The 22,268-nt window shown below is 42.4% G+C and overlaps 1 protein-coding gene and 1 long non-coding RNA gene across 5 annotated transcripts in view; one reads left to right on the top strand and one right to left on the bottom strand.

Annotated features, from left to right (window-relative positions):
* Positions 1 to 1,679: 1,679 nt before the first annotated feature.
* On the top strand, positions 1,680 to 8,886 carry LOC123155513 (uncharacterized). 2 transcript variants are annotated; one of them, XR_006477474.1, is made up of 4 exons: positions 1,680 to 3,045; positions 5,920 to 6,054; positions 6,837 to 7,271; positions 7,959 to 8,886. It is a non-coding gene; the product is annotated as an uncharacterized lncRNA (long non-coding RNA). The 2 variants fall into 2 exon arrangements; XR_006477473.1 differs by having other exon boundaries at positions 6,837 to 8,886.
* Positions 8,887 to 18,613: 9,727 nt separating this feature from the next.
* The window catches only part of LOC123156705 (protein SWEETIE), a 42,061-nt gene continuing 38,406 nt past the window's right edge, over positions 18,614 to 22,268 (bottom strand). For 2 of the 3 annotated variants that reach the window (XM_044574863.1, XM_044574864.1), the window contains exons 41-48: positions 22,112 to 22,209; positions 21,919 to 22,012; positions 21,678 to 21,813; positions 21,046 to 21,356; positions 20,821 to 20,964; positions 20,577 to 20,741; positions 20,362 to 20,487; positions 18,614 to 20,088 (exon numbers count right to left, since the gene is read on the bottom strand). In XM_044574863.1, coding sequence (XP_044430798.1) covers positions 19,141 to 20,088; positions 20,362 to 20,487; positions 20,577 to 20,741; positions 20,821 to 20,964; positions 21,046 to 21,356; positions 21,678 to 21,813; positions 21,919 to 22,012; positions 22,112 to 22,209 — 2,022 coding nt within the window. In that variant the 3' untranslated portion in view covers positions 18,614 to 19,140. The remainder of the gene's footprint in view (positions 20,089 to 20,361; positions 20,488 to 20,576; positions 20,742 to 20,820; positions 20,965 to 21,045; positions 21,357 to 21,677; positions 21,814 to 21,918; positions 22,013 to 22,111; positions 22,210 to 22,268) is intronic. The other variant, XM_044574865.1, reaches the window with a different exon arrangement.

The raw sequence follows: 22,268 nt of genomic DNA, 5'->3' as shown, positions 1-22,268 counted from the left end.
AATTTCGCTTCATACATGGCAAATGTACATATTTTTAGTTCGTCTTTGACATGACAGAATTATAATTTTTTTGTGCTAACTCATAGCATTTTTAGAAGAAATGTTTATGCTAAAATGGAAAATACATATATTTTTTTGACCCACAAAGTGGTGCCAATTATTTTATAATTTTGCAATGTCACATGGCACATTTATGAAATTTTTTTTGCTTTTCTAATTCATGGCAAACTTTGTTTATACTGTCACATGGCATTTTGTACTAGTCCATGGAAAAAATAAATAAAAATATATTCTCATAAACATTGTGGTTTTTGCAGTTTGGGGGTTTCTTTCCATTATTGTCGTTAAAGTAGGGCCTTCTTTTTGGCCCAGTTTTTCTGCCACGTGCTACATAGTTCACTATGGGACGAAATCACTAATTAAGAAGTACTCGTTCGAAAGGTCATTCCCTCCTTCCCACGTACAAGTGTCACACTGCATGTGCGCCACTTGTTGTAACCTGTGAGTTTTCCTTTTTTCATAGATTCATTTATTCAAAATGTTTTTATCTTTCAAACTGAGTGTCAGATTCTCGAACTGTCTACACCATTGGATTCCTTGAATCGAGATCTTCAAAACAGATCCCATGTTGATAGGTTCAGCGAGCTTTTTTTCACAAAAAAATGGATTAAAAACCCAAACTGAAGCATGTTTTTTCCTTTTCGAGAGGCACGACCATGCCTCTCGCAGAAGCAAATCCATGCCTCCATAGAACTAAATCCATGCCTCTCAGAGAAGGAAAAAAATAAAACATGTTATTTTTCTTTCTGAGGGACACGGTCATGTCTCTCAAAAAAATCCACGAGGAGTAAATCTGTGCCTCTTGCGGAAGGAAAAAAACACATTTTCCCTTTCTGTCAGGCATAGACGTACCTCTCGTGGAAGCAAATCCATGCCTCCACAAGAAGTAAATCCATGCCTCTCACGGAAGGAAATAAAAAAGGAAACTCGTTTTTTTCTTTCCACGAGGCACAGTCGTACCTCTCGTGGAAGCAAACCCATGCTTGCACGAGAAGTAAACCGTGTCTCTTGTGGAAGGAAAAAACATGTTTTTCTTTGTCGAGAGGCACGGCAGAAGCAAATCCATGCCTCCACGAGAAGTAAATTCCTGCCTCCTGCGAAAGGAACAAAAAGAAAACATGTTTTTTCCTTTCCGAGAAGCACGGACGTGCCTCTCACGGAAGAAAATCCGTTCCTCCCGCGAAAGGGAAAAAATTTGTTTTTTGCACAAGTTATTTTTGTCCAAAATGTAAGAAAAAACAACAGGGGAAACCCAAGAAGCCAAAAAAATCATCAAAAAAGCGAAAACACGTATTTAAATAGAAAAGGAGGCTGGGCGACCCGCCCTCCTGAGCGCTCCCTCGATTTCCTGCCTTCTGAGCCGTCAGATGATGATCAAAACAGTCTTTTGTATGATCTGATGCGTTGGATCCTCGCGACTGGTTTTCACCGTGCAGAAATTTCGGAGGGCCAATGACCTGTGGGCTCGGCCTCGCCCGCGATTGGCTGGGTCGGCCGTTTCGGGGTGAGTGAGCGCCCTCTCCTCGCGCGCCGTGTGCACGTCGTGGGGCAGGACGGCAGGTCATGTCCTCGACAGCCCCTCACCCTTTCCCCTCGCCCGCACGCGGCATCCCCTCCCTCCTCGATCTCTCTCCCTCATCAGCCGCCAAAGCAACAAACCCTAGCCCTTTCTCCACGGTTCCCCATGGTCGTCGTGCCTCTCACTCCTCCCTCCTGCCTCATCCGCCTTCCCTCCTTAGATGCCATGGTGGCAGCCGGGCCAGGGCGGGGGAAGAAAGCCGTGGGGAGTCCGCCGGTAGGAGGAAGTAGTAGAGGCTGGTGGAGTGACGGATGCCGAGGGCCTCGTCCAGGCGGCCGCCGCCGGCCTCGGCCCCGCCGCCTCCCGCCATGACGAGTTGTTCCGCATCGTGCGCGCGGTCGACAAGGATCTCCGGGGCGCCGCCGCCGGCCAGGAGGAGAACGAGATGGAACGCCAACGTTCTCTTGGCCGAGGCTTGCTTGGGGAGCCGTTGACAAGCCGGCGGGGTGAGCTACTGTCTGGTCCCCTGTTTCCGGCGACCGTGGTGTCGAGCAAGAGTGGGTCGTGTCGTCATGGGAAGAGCCTCAATGACTCACCATCGAAGAGCCGTCGTAGGAGCCACAAGGTCAAAAAAGCTGCAGAGGGGAGGAGGTCGGGATGGAACTACCTCTTCCCCATGTGACCTCTCTCTTCTAGCTCCCACTCCACCTCTCCTCCTGCTCCCTCTCCCCCCTGCCCTCCTCTGTTAGGTGCTTCATCCTCTTCTTTTCCTTTCAGAGAGATGATGAGGTCTAGCTAGGTATCTGCTAGGGGGATTTTTATTTCTTTTTGTCTACCTGATGCTCACATCTAGCTAGGCTTCTCTGGAGGAAAATTTTTTTGTTTCGTTGATTTTGTTGGGTACCTCGCATATGTTCCTGCAAAGGGGATTCTGTCTCTTCCTATTTAGAAGATGCTCTCGGATCTAGCTAGATTACTAGAAGGCTTTTTGTTGTCTTTTTGGCTGTTTGGCACCTCGCTTTTTCCTCATCGAGAAGGGGGGCGGGTTTGTCCTAGAGCTGCTTTCTTTACATATGTGGCTTTTGTTCGTTTGCCTGATGTGTTACCCTCCTTTCAGCTGTAGGACTTTCAGGATAGACCTTCCTATCAATTTTTATTCGATAAACTTAACATATCTCATGGAAATTCTGGTATGAGATGTGTTTTTTGCGGTGGCTGTTCTTGCATATTTGTGCGTTGTAGCAGATTTAGTGACAAAAACGTTTGTAAGTCCTGGAGCATCAGTATATTTAAATTTATTTTCCTTTTTCCCATTTTGTTTGATGTATTTTGTCAAGAGGAATTGATTATGTACTTGATATGCGAGGAGCTCATGAGTTCGTGTCGCTGCTGTACGTCGTCTCTCCCTCCTCCCGGCTCTCAACAGGAGCAGTGCAGACCCTCTACAACTGAGGATACCTAGAACGGTGAGACTATATGGACAAAGTAATACAAAATTCAGATTTTAGAGCATCATGCCATTGTTTAATCTACTTCTGTAGCAAATATCTTGGTGAGACTGTATGGACAAAGTAACAGAAACTTCACATTTTTGATCATGTGAATTGATTGAGAATCTACTGTCCTTGTATTACTACTTTTCTGCTGTTTGGACTGTAATAGATTCGTCTAGAGCATTCAGGTTTCTAGTATTCAAAGTACATTACATGATTCGGTCCTATTTAGCTTGGTATCCTATAATACAACAAAGGTTGAAGCGTAGGTTTCTTTACCTGTACCTACGATGGTCCTGTCTGTTATCAGCTTAAACTGTAATTTGCATTAGCAGACAGACAAGGGATGTTACGGGTTCATAACTTTTTGTTATATTTGAATCGGCATATTAGGTTAAGGGTTGCTAAATTGAAAAACATGTGGACGGAATTTCACTTTTTCGTGTAAGAAGGATTACTGAACCTCCATGTAGAACAATATTCAACCAGAAGGCATGCCAATTTGGTGTCACAATATGTTTTTATTTTTCTTCTTAGTCAAGCATTCCGGCATGTCAATTTAATTTTCTCTTTCTTTGCTTCTGCAGTACGGTCCTATTGTTGACATCGATTTGAAAAAATGATATGTGCGGATCTTAGGAAGAACATATAAAGTTAAATTTGGTGGTGTTGCTTTTGTGAGTGACTCAATCTGATATGTCTAATTCTGGCTTTATGCGGTACCAACAACAACAACAAAGCCTTTAGTCCCAAACAAGTTGGGGTAGGCTAGAGGTGAAACCCATAAGATCTCGCAACCAACTCATGGCTCTGGCACATGGATAGCAAGCTTCCACGCACCCCTGTCCATAGCTAGCTCTTTGTCGATACTCCAATCCTTCAGGTCTCTCTTAACGGACTCCTCCCATGTCAAAATCGGTCGACCCCGCCCTCTCTTGACATTCTCCGCACGCTTTAGCCGTCCGCTATGCACTGGAGCTTCTGGAGGCCTGCGCTGAATATGTCCAAACCATCTCAAACGATGTTGGACAAGCTTCTCCTCAATTGGTGCTACCCCAACTCTATCTCGTATATCATCATTCCGGACTCGATCCTTCCTCGTGTGGCCACAGATCCATCTCAACATACGCATCTCCGCCACACCTAACTGTTGAACATGTCGCCTTTTAGTCGGCCAACACTCCGCGCCATACAACATTGCGGGTCGAACCGCCGTCCTGTAGAACTTGCCTTTTAGCTTTTGTGGCACTCTCTTGTCACAGAGAATGCCAGAAGCTTGGCGCCACTTCATCCATCCGGCTTTGATTCGATGGTTCACATCTTCATCAATACCCCCATCCTCCTGCAACATTGACCCCAAATACCGAAAGGTGTCCTTCCGAGGTACCACCTGGCCATCAAGGCTAACCTCCTCCTCCTCACAGCTAGTAGTACTGAAACCGCACATCATGTACTCGGTTTTAGTTCTACTAAGCCTAAACCCTTTCGATTCCAAGGTTTGTCTCCATAACTCTAACTTCCTATTTACCCCCGTCCGACTATCGTCAACTAGCACCACATCATCCGCAAAGAGCATACACCATGGGATATATCCTTGTATACCCCTTGTGACCTCATCCATCACCAATGCAAAAAGATAAGGGCTCAAAGCTGACCCCTGATGCAGTCCTATCTTAATCGGGAAGTCATCGGTGTCGACATCACTTGTTCAAACACTTGTCACAACATTATTGTACATGTCCTTGATGAGGGTAATGTACTTTGCTGGGACTTTGTGTTTCTCCAAGGCCCACCACATGACATTTCGTGGTATCTTATCATAGGCCTTCTCCAATTCAATGAACACCATATGCAAGTCCTTCTTATGCTCCCTATATCTCTCCATAAGTTGTCGTACCAAGAAAATAGCTTCCATGGTCGACCTCCCAGGCATGAAACCAAACTGATTTTTGGTCACGCTTGTCATTCTTCTTAAGCGGTGCTCAATGACTCTCTCCCATAGCTTCATTGTATGGCTCATCAGCTTAATTCCACGGTAATTAGTACAACTCTGAACATCCCCCTTGTTCTTGAAGATTGGTACTAATATACTCCGTCTCCATTCTTCTGGCATCTTGTTTGCCCGAAAAATGAGGTTGAAAAGCTTGGTTAGCCATACTATCGCTATGTCCCCGAGACCTTTCAACACCTCAATGGGGATACATCAGGGCCCATCGCCTTGCCTCCTTTCATCCTTTTTAAAGCCTCCTTCACCTCAGACTCCTGGATGCGCCGCACAAAACGCATGCTGGTCTCATCAAAGGAGTCATTCAGTTCAATGGTAGAACTCTCATTCTCCCCATTGAACAGCTTGTCGAAGTACTCCCGCCATCTATGCTTAATCTCTTCGTCCTTCACCAAGAGTTGGCCTGCTCCGTCCTTGATGCATTTGACTTGGCCAATATCCCTCGTCTTCCTCTCCCGGATCTTAGCCATCTTATAGATGTCCCTTTTACCTTCCTTCCTGCCTAACCGTTGGTAGAGGTCCTCATATGCCCGACCCCTTGCTTCACCAACAGCTCGCTTTGCGGCCTTCTTCGCCATCTTGTACTTCTCTATGTTGTCTGCACTCCTATCTAGGTATAGGCGTCTGAAGCAATCTTTCTTATCTTTAAGCGCCTTCTGGCTTTATGCGGTACCATGATCTTAAAATTTGTTACTAAAGATACATGATGTTTATGCTCTATTAGATTATTTTATTCCTTTGTAATTTGGATCTAAAGTATAGTTTCAGAATGTGGTCGTTTTGCATCTGTCAAGCTTGCTTTTGTCCTCGATTGTTACTTTCTCAAATTTTTTGTTCCCAAGTTTGTCGTTGTGGTTGCGGAATGGCGCCAGCAACTGGGAAGCGGACTAAAGCCATGGCACCAGTGGTAGCTCTTGATGGAGCGCCTCCTGCCATGAAGGCACAACCAGCGGCTCCCCACGATACACAACACCGAGGTAGGCTCGACTCCCTTTCTCCCCTCTCTCAATTTCTAAATTGTTAGATGGATTCGTCTTGATCTCAGATGATAGTTAGTGATTTTGTTCTCTCCTTTTCCATCTCATGATGGATTCCTTCTTCTAAGATGAATTAGTAACTTTAGCACCAAATATATTAAGTTATTTGTACAAAGAAAAGAGCATATAGCAAAATTCTCTGCAATCCCTTGCTAGCATTTGTCTCTCTGAACTGTTGTTCGTTGATAGACCAATAACCATGGCGATTTGCACTTGTATAATGCATTCCTATGTTTTCGTGGTGAAACTTTGCCTTCTCATGGGTTGTGTTCTGCCAGGTATAAGTTTGCCTGCAAATTGTTTGTGCTAATGTCTGTAAGAGCTGCTGTAGTACACCTATATCCACAGTGATGTAAACAAAAAACAAATTTTACCATGAACAAAAACAGAATTTCCTCGAAAGAGTTGTTGTACAGTAGACGTATATACATGCAGGATGTTAATAATTTGTTTTGTGCTAGTCAAATTGTTGAAACCCGGAGTTGGGCCGAGGAGCTGGCCTCCACTTGATAGAAGCAACACCGGCGTTGGGCGTTCCGTGTGCAGAGTGCGCAAATTAGTGATTTTGTTGTCTCGTTTCCAACTCATGATGTGATTTCTTCTTTAAGATGAATTAGTAACTTTGTGTGGAGGTGGCAGCACAACCTGCTAGTTGTTGTAATGCCTACCTCAAAGAGATTTAACTGCTTACAAAATTATTTTTCTACTTGGCTGTTTTGCAGATGATGAGGTATGCCATGGAAGGGTTGGGTTTTGAGTGGTAGGTGATCCCTATGCCGGCTGTGATAGCGGCCATCATTGGTATACAACAATGCAGCGATTGTCTCGGGTGTGCTCCCATCCTCCCCACCTCCCCTAGATGCGCAATGTTAGGAAAACTAATGATTTTTTTCTCGGATGTTCATACATAATCTAGGTTGTTATTGAGCTCCACGGCTGGCCTTAGATTGTCTATTCAGCATCGGCACACTTTACTCAAATCTATACCATAAGAACCTGTGCTCCAGTCTGACGAAGCAGCCAAGCTGTATATACACATCTTTGCTTCCTGATCCATTTTGTTTTGCGATTCAGGCCACCCCTGATGGTCAGGCTGATGCTTCTTCGCTTGATTCTGAAGAAAAGGATGATCACATTCAGATCCCCAAGAACAATAGGTGCTGCAGCTTCTCTTGTATCTTTATCTATGTACTTTAAATTCACATGGACAGTCGAATTGTCTGTATATACACACCTTGAAATTAAGAAACTCTGGTGGTGCAAAGGGAGTTGGGACAAAGAAGAAATTAAAGCAGTGACTGCTCTGCACTAGCTGTACAGGGATCGAAAGCCTATAGGTATAGCAATAAATTCCCTTATGATGTTCAAGTTAAATTTCTTTGTTGAAGATATAGCTGGAAGTTATGTTCTGAATTTGATTCTTTAAACTACAGGCTATTTTGTGTATTAATCTCTTCATTTTTTTTCCTACTACACTTGCCTAAATTGAGATAAGCTGGCTCAAACTGCAAGCGGTATTCTTTGAAGGTCTGCCTACATCTACACGTTGCACAAAAGATTGGATCTTTGTAGTGCGTCTGCTCATCAGTAGAGATTACATAGTAGGTAGTGGAACACCATAATATACTATCTTCTTAATTTAGTATTTTCTTTTAGAACATATAAGTACATTCAGTAATATGTGTCTTGTTTTACTTTGTCCGCGGTGACTGGAAGTATTCTCGGCTTTACCGTCAGTAAAAAGAAGGCATACAAAAAATTAAGTTTTTCCTTAGTTGCCTCATTTAATTGTCGCTTATTTATTTCAAGTTATTCAATTCTCGTGGAGCTTTCCTTTGCTAAAGAAGAAAAGAGGGGTTGTCAGGTCAGACTTTGGTGCGTCTCTGACTAGAGATAGCTGGATCCGTGTGACGCTCTTCCAAATAGTGCAGATTCACTGACTGGTACAACCTCTATACCTTTGCTACTCTAGCTTCTTTTTACATTTCTTAGTATCAACAAATAAGTTGGCCCCAGTATATACTTGAAGATTGCATCTGGTACAAAATTGTTGGCTGACTAAAATAATTAGGTATACTGCTCATCTATGTTTTAGAAATAGATAATGGTAATTTTTTCTAACGTTGGCCCACCCGGTTAATTGAGTTGTGTCTATGAAGGGTCAGTAGAGTAGTTGCTTTGGAAAAACCGGGAGTACCAATTTGGTTGCCATGCGATTGTAAAGCCAGAATGGTGGTACTGAAAAGTGGTCTGTAATGGTCATCTGTGTTCTGGAGTTGGAACTTTGATTCTTTTGAAGCTGGAGTAGCTAGGTTGTCTATACATACATGCCACCCACTAAATTCAGATTTCAGTATACTATTTAGAATACCACTTGCTTTCACTATAAGTACTGGACTACTATGAGTGTCGTCGCCTTCGTCGATGAGAGGACGAGAGCGGCAATAGCACTAGCCAGCGAGGCAGGCTGCTTGGCTCTGGGGCCGACACACACCGTCCACTTCCGTTGGGCTGATCTGCCACTTCAAAAACTTATGGTGGCCGTAAGAAATCTCAAGAGCTTATTGTGATGATTTGAATGTAAGCAGTTTCCCTTGTTGTGCTTGTGTGCTTCTATGTCTTTCGTGGTCTATTCTTAGTGTATGGAATGGTTATATTAGCCCTGTAGTTTACTTTAACTTTTGAATCTTGATGCATCGAAAATAGTTGTAAACTGAGACCTTATTTCTGTGGGTGAAAGAATAGATGCACACTGGCTCTTTTGTTGTTTTTGATTATTGAAAGATACACATTCTGGTTTGCATTAATGGTGGTTAAAGTATAAAAATGGTAGTAAAACCAACATCCAACTTTCTACATCAGAAATTTTGGATTGTTGTGCCAAAAATAAACAACAAAGAAGGAGAAATCTCCTTCAATATTCAGTTGGTACGCAGCTGCAGCTTCTATGTCATATTTGGAAGCTACTCTATGTGATTTTTTGTGTAGTTCGTGATCAAATGAAGATAGAATTTTTATGAATATAACATGTGCAACATGCTACTAACCGAGTCAAGTTTGTTTGAATTTGTTCACTTTGTAGTCAGTGGAAATATGGATGTCTTATGCACTTTTCCTGCGAAAGATGAACTTCATGTTGCTTGCTATAAAGAAATGAGGTGTTTGCCTGGTTGTAAATTTCATGTTGATGTTATTGTAATTATGTTATGTTCTCTAAAGAAACATGGGGTTGGATCCAATAGGTTAAGAAAAAGAGCATTGTTCAGCTACGACAATAGTCAATGAAGAACTAATCGAAGACATTTCCAGATCGCAATAGCCAATGAAGAGCAATTCGAAGGGGTAGATATATTTTGTTGGCTGCAAGCCCCTATTTTCTTCAATTAAGAGAGATTAAATTTGTTGCCATATGTGCTTGCCCGTAACGAAATCAACTAAACCATGGATTTCTTTTCATCGCTAACATGGAATAAACAGGTCTATGTGCCATTTTCAATATGGCATGGTTTAAAATAGGCTTACTACTACCAGCGTCTGCAAAATGAAACTATTTTCATCGACAACATGGTTTTAGCGGGTCTCTGCGCCATTTGGCGCAACGGGTCAACTAGTAGAAAAAATCGAAGGGAGAGCCCAAAGCGTGACACATGGCGGCGGCTCCCGACACGCTCTCACCCCACCCTAAGTGACCCTTGCGAGGGCTCCCGAAAGTGTACTCCTTAATTAGTTGCTCTCGTTGTGGGGGTTGCTTCCATTGAACAAAAACATTTGATCGCTCCCTGCTTGGGGTGGGGGTGATTGATTCGCCATGGTCCCCTCTTCTGATGAACGCTCTCCAGTTATTTGCATCCTGAATTATTTGTATAGATAGTGTGACGCATGTAGTCCTCCAGTTATTGAAGAAAATGGAACATTGTTTTCGAACACATTACAATTGATGTCATTCATATACACAAGCATATCGTCACTCCTGTGAAAGCACGCACGCACAACCTACCCTTATGAGAACCTTCGAGAGACTGAGCCGGCATAGCATCTTGAGATTTTACGAAGTCACTACAGGTGTCTAGTAGTCGACCGAAATGTCTCCTCCCACTGAGCGAACATCACCCGAAGCCTGAAATAAATTAGGAATGATGCGAGCACCAATGTCAATTCTATGACTTGAACCCTAGTGGATGGGGATACCACCGTCCTTCTAACCATCCATCCATAAGTTGGTTTGCGAAGAAAGTGACTAACCATCCAACCATAGGTTGGTTCGCGAAGAAAGTGGAACTTGATGATGATGATGATGATGATGATGATGATGATGATGATGATGATGATAATGCTTACACGAGCACATCAATTTGTTACTAATATTTCTCAACATGGGGTCTCTAGGTTTAACCAATGTTGAAATGACAACCCTCAAATTAACAAAATTCAATGCTTAATTCAAAAATAATTACTCACTTATTAAAAAAATCATGTTGGTTAGATCAGTCGCCGTACTTCTTCGGTTGACCACAAACCATTCAATTGGGTCTTTTATCTAATAATTTACTAATAATGTCACATGCAAATACTTTGACCGAGTATACTATATCATGAGGCTGGTTGTAATGCGGAGTATCATATACTAGTATCATGCATATGATACTACTGTATGATACTACATCCGAAATGCATTATATCATATGTTGGTATCATATAGGACTACATTTATTGTCATGCATGACACAAAGTAACACATCATTTAATATGATACGGTATCATAATATGATACTCAAGCTTCTCTTTCCTTATTTAATTCCATGACACCTCATCAAAATTACTTAGTTGGCATGCGTGATACTACCTATAATACTCCCATTACGACCAGCCTGAGGGGAGATGCTTGGAAAGAAAATTTATTAGAAATTAATTAATGAAGAGTTTCCTTACTGCCTAAGCCTTGGTTTTCATAGGGTTCTTTTTATCAAAGAAGGGCTTTCCCCTTCCGATTTTCATTACTGAAAACCAGGCTTACAGAATTCAAAGGACAGGACAGGTTGGTTTTGGTTTTCATAGGTAGGCTCGCTCACAGGGAATCTTTTCCGGAGAGGGCGAGTAGTTTTTTTTTTCAAGCCCAAGAGGGCCAGTAGTTTAGACGATAAATTATTAGAATAAAGTTATGTTTGTTATGCTAAAATTGGTGGTGGAATAATACTCTACATGATAATTGTCATATTATTTTCTTTCAGTCATCCATAATCAAGAGAAACCAGCTATTATGTGTGTTTGACACATATCGCGCCCCAGCTGCCTACAAGCCTCTTTCTTCATTAAAAAAAACTCTTCATTCAAATTTTCCTTTGGTATATAAGCATCCGTACTTATCCTTGTACACCCACCAAGATTGATCCAGCGAATGTGCATTATGTACTCGTAATTTATCTGACACTACACACTAATTTTTCGGCCGTCCGAAATTATTTCACCTTTGAAGAACAAATACTCTACATGTAGCATGAAATGAACATGTAGCATGCATCTTCATACGATCTTTTTTGTCCAAGAATCTGTTTTTTTATCTATTTGGTTATGTTGTAGAAATCCATAAATAAAAGCCAGGTGTCTTTGGGCCCTGGGTGCATCAAAGAATCGTTTTGACTAGCTGAATATTGTGTTTTATATGAGCTGAACCAGTCAATATTGGTTGCTTGCGCTAACGTTAATGTCAAAATCACATGTGTGTCACAGACGGAAAATTAGCGCCCGATCGAAGTCGACGAACATTTGTACGGAAGGGCACGTCATATATGAAGCTTACGTTCATACTACTCCGTTCAAAAATACTTGTCATCAAAATGAATAAAAAATAATGTATCTAGAACTAATATGTGTCTAGATACATCTCATTTTATTCATTTTGATGATAAGTATTTCCGGACGGAGGAGGAAGCACTATATACTGTGTATGCAAGAGCAATTAGTTAAGAAGAGGATATACATGACTAGTGTGCTGGAACTGGAGAGCAACAAGGTAGCTAGAAGAGCTGCCGTACATGTAGACGTACGTACCTGGTCCAAATGCGTCAGCGTCGCCACATTTGAGTGCTTGAAATTTCTTTGGTACGGACAACAAGACCCGTGTTTGGAGGCAAAGAAGTCGCAAGTCGCATAGAAGAAAAACACAAGTGCTGACATAAAATTTTCTACGGGAATATACATAGGTGTTCTCCAAGTAACTCTTAGCTTTCTTCATGGTACATGCAAAAGTCATGCGTTTCTCAATCAAATTTAGATGAAGCGTTCATGATACTAATTAACCCTCACAAACGGAAGAAAAACAATTAATCAACCAGATGCTAAACAAGAACACACGCTAGGGTTTCATGTACCAAGTAGCTTTAATTAAGTGTGCAAGTTGTGATATAGTCCCATTTCGTTGTTGGGATCTATGGCGCATCACATGGTTTCTGTGTTTGATCACGTTGTGGTAGCGTTGGAGTGCGTGTATACCATGAATATCCGTGACATGTCCGTTAGACTTGTAGAGCTGGCGCCGCATAACTTCCTATGTTATTGCATGGAGGTCGTCTATATATAACTATTCTCTCGCATGGATGATGAGTGTATGCGCGTATATATGAACATGCGTTTGTACCGTGTTAAAAGAAATCATCTTAAAACATCCACAAAGATGAATACATACGATTGGTTTTCAGCTAATAGTAATAACTGAACCCCAGGTATATGACACCACAAGCAAAACAAAAACTCAAATCCTTGCAAAATCTAGTTAAAAGAGCAGACGTGACGACAAATCATCCACGAAAGGGCGACAAACAAAATTGGACTTCATCTCCCTCTTACGGAGTACTCTCTCCGTCCGGGTTTATTAGGCCTCTTAGCATCATAAGCATGTCCCTTTTTAGAAGGCCTCGCTTTGGAAAGGTGCATGCGTGCAACCATTTCATTGGTTGCCTTGAAAGCCATTGTTGTTGGTGCCATGAATGGAAAATTAATACACTTCATGCGTGCTTTTTCATTGGCTGCATGCATGTGAAAGAGTGCATTGAGAGTGGAATTGAAGAATTCATGTGAGCAAATTACTATGTGTCTTGGTCTAAGAAAAGTTGTTTTTAGGCCTAATAAACCCGGACGGAGGGAGTACCGCGTAGCATATATACTAGCATAAAGATCTGCTTGGGATTCCGTACAAAGGGTTGACATTAGGGACAAATGGTGATGGCGATAGCTTATCATCAATGGCCTGCTCCGTAGGGATATGATGCATCGATAAGCATGGACGTGCCTGCCCGCTTATAATATTAGGAAAACCGTACGTATAACTATAAACCTAAGTAAACGGGACAGCTGCGCGCTGGATCCTAATCAGGTGGTGGTGGTACAAGCGTGATCCACGGCTGTTCACATGCTAAGCTCTCTTCCCAGGTTATCTCTTTGATTGATTTACTATGTTGATCATGTCGCGCCAGCTGCCCAAGTCTAATACTCCCTCTTACATTCATATCTAGAGAAATCTAAGACAATCTTTTTGGTACGGAGATACACCTGCATTTAGATAAATCTAAGATAATTTTTTTGTGACGGAGGTAAATATGATTCGGTGATCAGGGGCAAGTGAACTTGAGAGGCGGGAACAATTTATAAAGTCTATAAATTTGCAAAATGCAACAAACCAGTCGACGTGATTAACTTGTTATACGGTACATAATGGTCCAAATCACTACGAAACAATTCTAGTCACCCTTTTTTTGCAAGAACGAAAAAATCCAAAAGTAAACAAAAATTACAGAAAATGGTCCTCGATCAGTCCATTTATTGAACTGTACTAACGCGCGGTCGTTCGGATTTTAAACAACAAATCAGGACGACCTAACTAGTGCGTGCATGCATGCAGCCACTTTTCTTCATATGCATGTGATTACTAGTTTTTCTCTCTCTTCATGCACATGTCATGACTCTTAATACAATGCCTAATTACATGCATGCATGTAAGACGAAATTGATGACATCACTCTAGATTCTCTCATATTTTGAATTTTTAAAATGTTTTATAGCTCAAACCGTCGGTTCGATCAAAAAGTTGTTTTCACATAAAAAATTCGGCGCGACGAGACCTTCAAAACTAGATCCCATGTTAATATGTTTCGACAACTTTTTTTTGAAGGCAAAATGTTACCACGACTGGGTATGAAAGTTATCACGTATATGATACATAAGTTACCACAATGTTTACATAGGCAAATTCCGGCCATAAAAATGACTTCTTCCAGCTTTCTACCCTGATTCCGGGCATAAAAAGTGCGGAAAAACTAATGTCATCATAGATTGTTTTTATTTTGAAATTTTAAAATATTTTGTAGCTCAGACCGCTTGTTCGATCCAAAATCTGTTTTCACAAAAAAAAATCCGCCACGGCGAGACCATGTTTTTTGGCATGGTTCGAATACTTTTTTTTGGGTCAAAAGTTATCATGCCTGGGCTAATAAGTTATCAGCTCTGCTATGCGTACATTACCGTGTTATTTACACAGATCCTACCAAACTTTGTTTTCATCAACTTTTGTTCACGGGTCAAAGTTATCGAGGTGTTTGTACCTAAATTATCAGGTCCGAGAGCCTATATTACCATGTTATTTATATTGATGTTACCGGAGTATGTTTCCAAACAACTTTTTTATGCGAGTCAAAGTTATCGTGGTGTTTGTATCTAAGTTATCAGGTCTGAGAGTGTATATTATCATGTTATTTACATGAGAAGATATTAGTGGTATGTTTTCAACAACTTTTTTTCACGGGTCAAAATTATTGTGGTGTTTTGTACCTAACTTATTAGGTCCAGGAGCCTATATTATCATGCTTATTACACAAAAAGTTATCGGTGGTATGTTTTTAACATCTTTTTCCCCGAGTCAAAGTTATCGTGGTGTTTGTATCTAAGTTAGCAGGTCCGGGAGTGTATATTACCATATTATTTACAAAAAGAGTATATTTTCAACAACAACAAAAAATCATGTGTCAAAATTATCGTGGTATTTGTACCTAAATTATCGCGATGTATATATTACCATGCAATTTACAAATAAGTTACCAGGGGTGGTTTTCAACAACTTATTCCCCGGGTTAAAATTACCCCACGATGTTTATATGCAACTTATCAGCTCTGTGGTGCCTAAATTATCATGCTATTTACAAAGAAGTTATCGGTACTATATTTTCAACAACTTTTTTTACAGGGCAGAGTTATCGTGGTGTTTGAACCTAAGTTATCATGTCCAGGAGCCTATATTATCGTGCTATTTACACGAAAAGTTATCGGTGGTATGTTTTTAACAACTTTTTTTCATGCGTCAAAGTTTTCGTGTTGTTTGTACCTAAATTATGAGGTATTCGATGTGTATATTACCATGCGATTTACAAATAAGTTGTCAGGGATGTTTTCAACAACTTATTCCCCGGGTTAAAATTACCCCTCGGTGTTTGTATGCAAATTATCAGCTCCATGATGCCTAAATTATCATACTATTCACATAGAAGTTATCTGGGTTCGGATTTTAGCATTTTCGTAAATATAATAGAACATCTACTTGACACAAACTGCATCTATTGTCCCTCAGATTTATCTATTGAAACTAAATTTACCTCTTAATTTACCCAAGCTGCATTTCACAAAGAGAGAATGGAACAATGAAAGTCTGAATTTTCTGAAAACTAATAGTAGAACTTGGCCTCATACACTTTCTTCAGAGAAAAGAACGCTAAAAAACAGAATTGTCTGGATTGAAATGATGCATTTGTACGCATGTTCTAGCTGTTACTGCCGCTGCTCATTTGGTATTCTAATTGGAAGCAAAGTGCAGTTGCTTCAGAGGTCAAATCTGCAATTTATTCAGAGGCCAAAAGTGCAGTCACTCCGTCAGATGCAAGCTGCTGCAATTTCTTCAGAGGCCAAAACTGCCACTGCTGCAGCCGCTCCCTCAGACGCGCAAGGCGAGCAGCGGCACGAGGTTCCCTCTGCCGCCCGAGCGGCAGGCACTGGCGGTGATGATGGGCGGCGGATGCAGCCTGAGGTCGAGGCACATGCGGCGATGGTGGGGAGCGGATCCAGCCTGAGGTCGATGCAGCCGGCGGTGGTGGGCACCTGGACTTCTCCCTCTCCCGTTTCTCTTCCTCTCACAGCCGGAGCTGGCTGAGCTCGGCCATGGCAGCCATGGCGCGAACGGAGCAGAATCTCGCGTGGATGGAGATGAAACATTGAGGGGATCGATTGGGGGTTGTACGGGTCAGAGGGAGGTGGCAGCCGGCAGCGGCGCTCGCGGGAGGGGCGGCGGCGGGCGTTCCGGTCGCTCGCGGGGAGCTTTCTTTTTCTCGTGTGTGACTGTGAAAGAAATTATCGAGCGACTGTGTGCGTCCTAGTTGGGGATCGAAGGGCCATCAGGTCGTACGCGCCTGTTGCAAACCACCAGTCGGTAGGATTTTATCTTTGCCGTTTATTGAACTTTCGGCTAATTGTATTTTCACACGTTCCATTGACGGGTAGGGCCCACTTGCCAGAGCCCTCTTCCTCAACCAATTGTGTGGGGCATGCACGATAGCCCGATGCCATCTTCCTCTTCCTAATAATTCGGGGATCAGGGTTAAGTGAACTTGCGAGGCGGGAACAATTTGTAAAGTTTATAAACTTGTAAGATGGAACGAACCCGTCCATATGATGAACTTTTTATATGGATACATAATGCGTGCAGATGACTATGAAACAATTCTGGTTGCCCTTTTCTTACACCCACAAAAAATCTAAAGGTAAACAAGAATTGCACAAAATGGTCCTCGGTCAGGCCATTAATTGAACTTTCTGCAAATTTTATTTTCACACGTTCCATTGACGGGTAGGGCCCACTTGCCAGAGCCCTCTTCCTCAACCAATTGTGTGGGGCATGCACGATAGCCGATGCCGCTTCTCGTTCCCGTTGCCACGCAGTAACCATGTCAGTTAGCTCTGCTTGCCATTCTACCCCTCTCCGTATGAGGAATCGACGCAGGAAGCTTCAAACCCTTGTAAATACACCTGAGGCCCCACGCACAAGGTCATCATGCCATCCCGAAATGGGCCTAGGCCCCCTTTTCCAAAGTTGGCACAGGCGTCCCTTTCCATCCCGACCATGCAAAACAGTTCTATCTCAAACCGATGGACGGAAGAAGACCAGCTATAAACCGTGTGCGCTTTGATACTCATCCACTCCATCTGTGATCCACAATGCCCCACTCCCACCTGGTATGCACAGTGCGTAGATCGCCCTTTCCATTCTGGCTTCTTCTTCTAATGGAAGGTGCAAAGGAGAAAAGGGTTTGTGACATATGGGAGAGGATGAATGAGATCCAAATCCACCGGTAATAGCACACAACCACAGCCCACAGGTGTAGGTGTGATCCACTAACCTAACATGGATCATGTGGTTCGCAACAGATCCTATATCATTGCCAGGGAGGAATAGAAGGCTGAACATACCATCTTTTTCCAAGAGATTATATCATTGCCCAGGCAGAAATAAGGACGGATGGCTAGATGAATGAATCATCTTTTTGTGGAGAACTCTTTTGGGCGACGTACTGTTGGCATATTCCTGAGGTCATGTCACGGATCAACGTCCGAATGATCAATATGCATATGCTGCTCACTCGGCTTTCCAAACAAACCGTGCGATCTACGTTTCGCTATTTGCTGAATAGGACGTGTCCGTCCGCGCATGTGCGGATGCGGGTTCGTTTCTGCTGGCCTTGCTGGAAGGGAGGTGCGTTTGATGATGCGTCTGCGCGTTACAAGGGCACGTTCAGGTGCCCTTGCTGAGGAACGTTTTGTGACGTCTTCATATAGCGTCAGCGTGACTGTGCGCTTTGGATTGAACCTCTTTTTGCTCTGTGAAAATGGTGAAGCACAGTGGACACGCGTCTCACACTTGGCTCCACGACTGATTTCAGCGGTAAGTTCAGGTATTGACACAGCTCAAGTTCCACGTCGATTCTTCGTTGACATATATATAGGGCCGGAATAGAGAAGGGCCCCGAGCACCCGAGCGTGAAGAAACTTTCGTTGATGAAGTTTGGCGATTTCAAGCTTGGCCGAGGTATATCTTCCTCAGCTCTTGTCTCGCAGACAATGTCTACATCGGCATGCTTCTCTGACAGACAGTCATCTTTAGGTGTTCCACTGTTATCTACGGCAGCGCCCTCGGCTACTCTGAAGCCTGAACCCTGTCGCCGGCCGAACTTCTCAAGTATGTGCACGCTCGATCGTTCTCCTCGGATGTTCGGGAACCATCAACGTGCTAGGGGTCAAACTTTCTGTATTTTAGTAACAGGTTATATAAATGGTCGACCTTTAGGTATTTTATTAGGTTCTGCGGATATACCTTTGCCTTGAATATAAACACATCAGTAAACACATAGCATTGCAAGCTAACATCGCATAAACACATCAGTAAATGCAAGCCACACGCGCGCTCGACTTCATATAAACGTAATGAATATCCATGACGTCAACAAAATGTCATGATGTAGATCAGGTTCCCATACAAACATGGTATCAGCTGGCCTCCTATTCCCAACACAAAGATGAGGCCAGCAATTGCACAGTAGATACATGTGTACAACCCCAGCGTCTGATGTCTGAACTGTCAAGTATTAAAATTTCGATATACAAACTCTACAGCATGCAACCACAACCGACAGCAAACATGTGAGAACAAACATACAATACAATCCGTCATAACTCGGCCAAACTTGCAAGCCCAAGCTACCCGTAGCTATGAACAAGAGTCTTCTATCGTGGAGCGATGCTTCTGATCTCACCACACCTCGGCGCAGACACTTCTTTTAGACTGCAGGCTTGAGCACGCGGATTGTATCATCAAGGTCAGGCAATGAGGATTAAGTGCTTGCAGCTAAGCCAACCTTGTTTTTCATTTCCTATCCTCCGATCAGCATATACAATTCTCTGCAGTGATGTATGTGATCTACAACAAGTTCCTCTCAGTTATGATTCTGAGCTTTCACCTACCGATGATTCTGGTTCGGCGTCGGCACTACCAGGGTGTTCGCTTGCTTTGCTTGTACTGATATGATTCCCGGATAAGCTAGCATTCATCGTACCAGGGCCATGAGAGGAAGGTGCTAACTCTACCCCAGACTCCTTAGTATCAACAGTTGATGTCATGTCGCTGCCCTCACTAACCACAACATCTGAACTCTTGTTCAAACTGTTAGTGGAATCATCTCTGCAAGCAATATTTTCATCTAGGGCATCTCCCTCGGAGCTTCGAGTTCCTCCAAGAGCATCCTCCTTGTTATCTTCGATAGCTGAATCAGTGCCCTCATCTTCCAGGTCACCATTGTTTCTTTCGTTACAACCAAACTGGTTGTCATGGTCCTGCGGCAATTCACTCACTGTCTTATCATTCATCAGAACATCCGCCGGTTGCTCCACGCAATCAACTGCTGGATATCTTGGAACTTCCTCGTCATCTTCATACGACGACTCTAGGGATTCTCTATTGATCTGTGGCTTAGGGCTAGAGCATTGTGAAGCAGAGGCTTCCCCAAATACTCTGTCAGCAGATTTTCTGCCTTCTATTGTGCCCACTGCTACATCCATATCACCAATATCATGATTAGTATTTCCCTGATGGATCTGTTCTTGAGAACTTGCAATGGAGCCCTGTTCAGGAATAGGTGAGACAGCTATAGCAGAATCTGCATCATCCTTGGTAGCAGTTGCGGGAAGAGATTGGAAAGTGTCCCAATCATCATCCCAGTCATCATCACTAACTTCATTTCCGTCCTTCTCTTCGACTGCATCAGCACCAGACCCTATGGCTACAGACCCAGGTTTTTTACTGCTATCCTGAACATTCTGCTGTGATTGTGCACTCGTATTCAATGGCACCATGATCTGACCATGGCTGACTGAAGCTCGGATCATGTCCTACAACAAAAGGCAAGAGCACAGACTGCTTTAAGATGCAAAGAATGCAGATATTTAGCACTTCAAAAGATGCCCCAAACCCACATCCCATCAAAAGAAAGCTGCACCGCAGCTGGATAGCAGCTGGATAGCATGAAGGTAATCTCAAATTACAAGAGAATGGAACGCAAGGTGACAAAAAAATTAGAAGCCATCATGAAAATCAGGATCCAAAAGATGTATAAATAAAAACATTCACGTGATGAATGACAGGTATATACTAATGCACAATACCTGAAGCTGCTGTCTTTTTGTAGGTGGTGCTGACAGCATTACATCTTTGATCTGTATGGCGGCTGATGGAATCTGAATAAAATGAGAGAAGAACTTCTTGGAGATGGTATTTACTTCAGCAAGTTCCTGAAAGGGATCCGCTTAGACAGACATTAACACCAAACTCGATAGTATACACATGATATGAAATTGGGAAAAATATATCGATTTGCTACCTGTGAAGCATTATCATCGGACAAATAGAAAACCATCAGCAAGGCATCCAACAGAAGTACTGTAGCCTCTTGCTGGTATTTCTGTGATTGTGCTAGTGTGTGGAAGAGGAACAGCAATTTTAAACAATCATCAATCACGTTGACAGATTCCTGGCTTGAACAATTCTGCAGAAGGAAAGTTGTCAAAGCATGCCATCTGATTTCGTAGAAATGTCAATAATATCAAAATTAATACAGCTAGTACCTTCAGTGCAGTTTGCATCAAATCAAACACATCTCCTAGTAATTCCCCAAGTAATATCATAAAAGAATGAGTCTCTGTTTGTGAAACTTCAGTTAGCTCTCTCTGCGCACAAGTTTTTAGCACATGTATCCCAAGCATTTGAACCTGATTGGTCAAACCATCTTCTTAGTTACTAACACAATCTGAAATGTTAGGTGCACATAGTAGGCAAAGCCAGTTAGGTACCTGCATGTTGGTGCTACGAAGTGATCCCTGAATAATGTGTATGCAATGCCTAAAGCTGTCACACATATGCACATCATTCTTAGTACCATTTTCATTAAGAAACTCTATCTCGTGAACAAGTTTGGCAAGAGCAATGACTTCTGCGGAACAAAAAAATAGTATCTTCGCCAACAGCCTGTAGGAATCAGAAATCTTGTTTTCCAGCATTGAAATCCTATTATCGCATTCTGTACAGAAGTATGCCAACAGGCTAATCAAAGCTCCTAATGCAACTTGCAGATTGGTGTGCACATCACCTGGTTCAACTCTTTCTGCAAAACAGGCAACATTAATATATATAGTCCTTTTCAGTCGGCACTTGTGGGCAGAAAAGTTTAAAGCTACCTATGATTTTCCTTTTGGCAAAATTTTGTTTTTGGTACATATGGCAAACATAGATACTCATATTTTCCAGACTGGTTTGACCAGTCTCCAGTAGTTTACTGAACCTCAAGATGCGTACAGAAAGGACCAAGGGCAATGTAGATATTTATTATGTCTTCAAGGAAATTCTGAAATATGCAGATATTGTACAGACACAAGCAAAAAGTTCTCTTAAAGGAAGTAGGTCAAGAACAACAGGAAGATGCTACCTCTAAAGCACTTCTTCATGAAAGGCAAGATATTATGCAGAAAGGAGATGATATTTGACAAGCACTGATCAGTCGAGACTAGTTGAAACGATTGATGCGATGTGGATAGCAGTACCATCATTAGCTTCCACAAATGCTGCCACATAAATTAAGCTATTAGCTTTCATAAGTCACAAAAGGCAATAAGGAATTTTAACACGCACAGTCAGAGATATTAGTTCGGGTTGCATCATATCACTACCTTATTGTTCATTCGGCAACCCATAGTCTCACTTGCAGAAGATAGTTCAGGAAGTAAGTTGTTACTTGACAATTCCTGGGAATTTCCATCCCTGCTGCAATGAGAGAGAAAAAGGAACCAATTGCCAATATTATGCTGAGGAAAGAAGAAATAATCACGAGCTCATAAAATGGGATTTGGAGTTTAGAAATACCTTTGAAGTACCATGGCAAGACAATAAGAGTATAACTCTAATGCAACAAAGACAAAGTCTTCCGCCTCAAAAAACTTGTCAGGGCAGAGTCTTATAATCTTCAAGAGGAAAAATTTGTTAGTGAAATAGCCATAAAGCATGTTGAAATAGAACAAAC

The sequence above is a fragment of the Triticum aestivum genome, chromosome 7B (genome assembly GCF_018294505.1).
Source record: "Triticum aestivum cultivar Chinese Spring chromosome 7B, IWGSC CS RefSeq v2.1, whole genome shotgun sequence".
NCBI classification, from domain to species: domain Eukaryota; kingdom Viridiplantae; phylum Streptophyta; class Magnoliopsida; order Poales; family Poaceae; genus Triticum; species Triticum aestivum.
The sequence above is the reverse complement of the archived record's forward strand: the minus strand, read 5'-3'. Positions and strand labels throughout refer to the sequence as shown.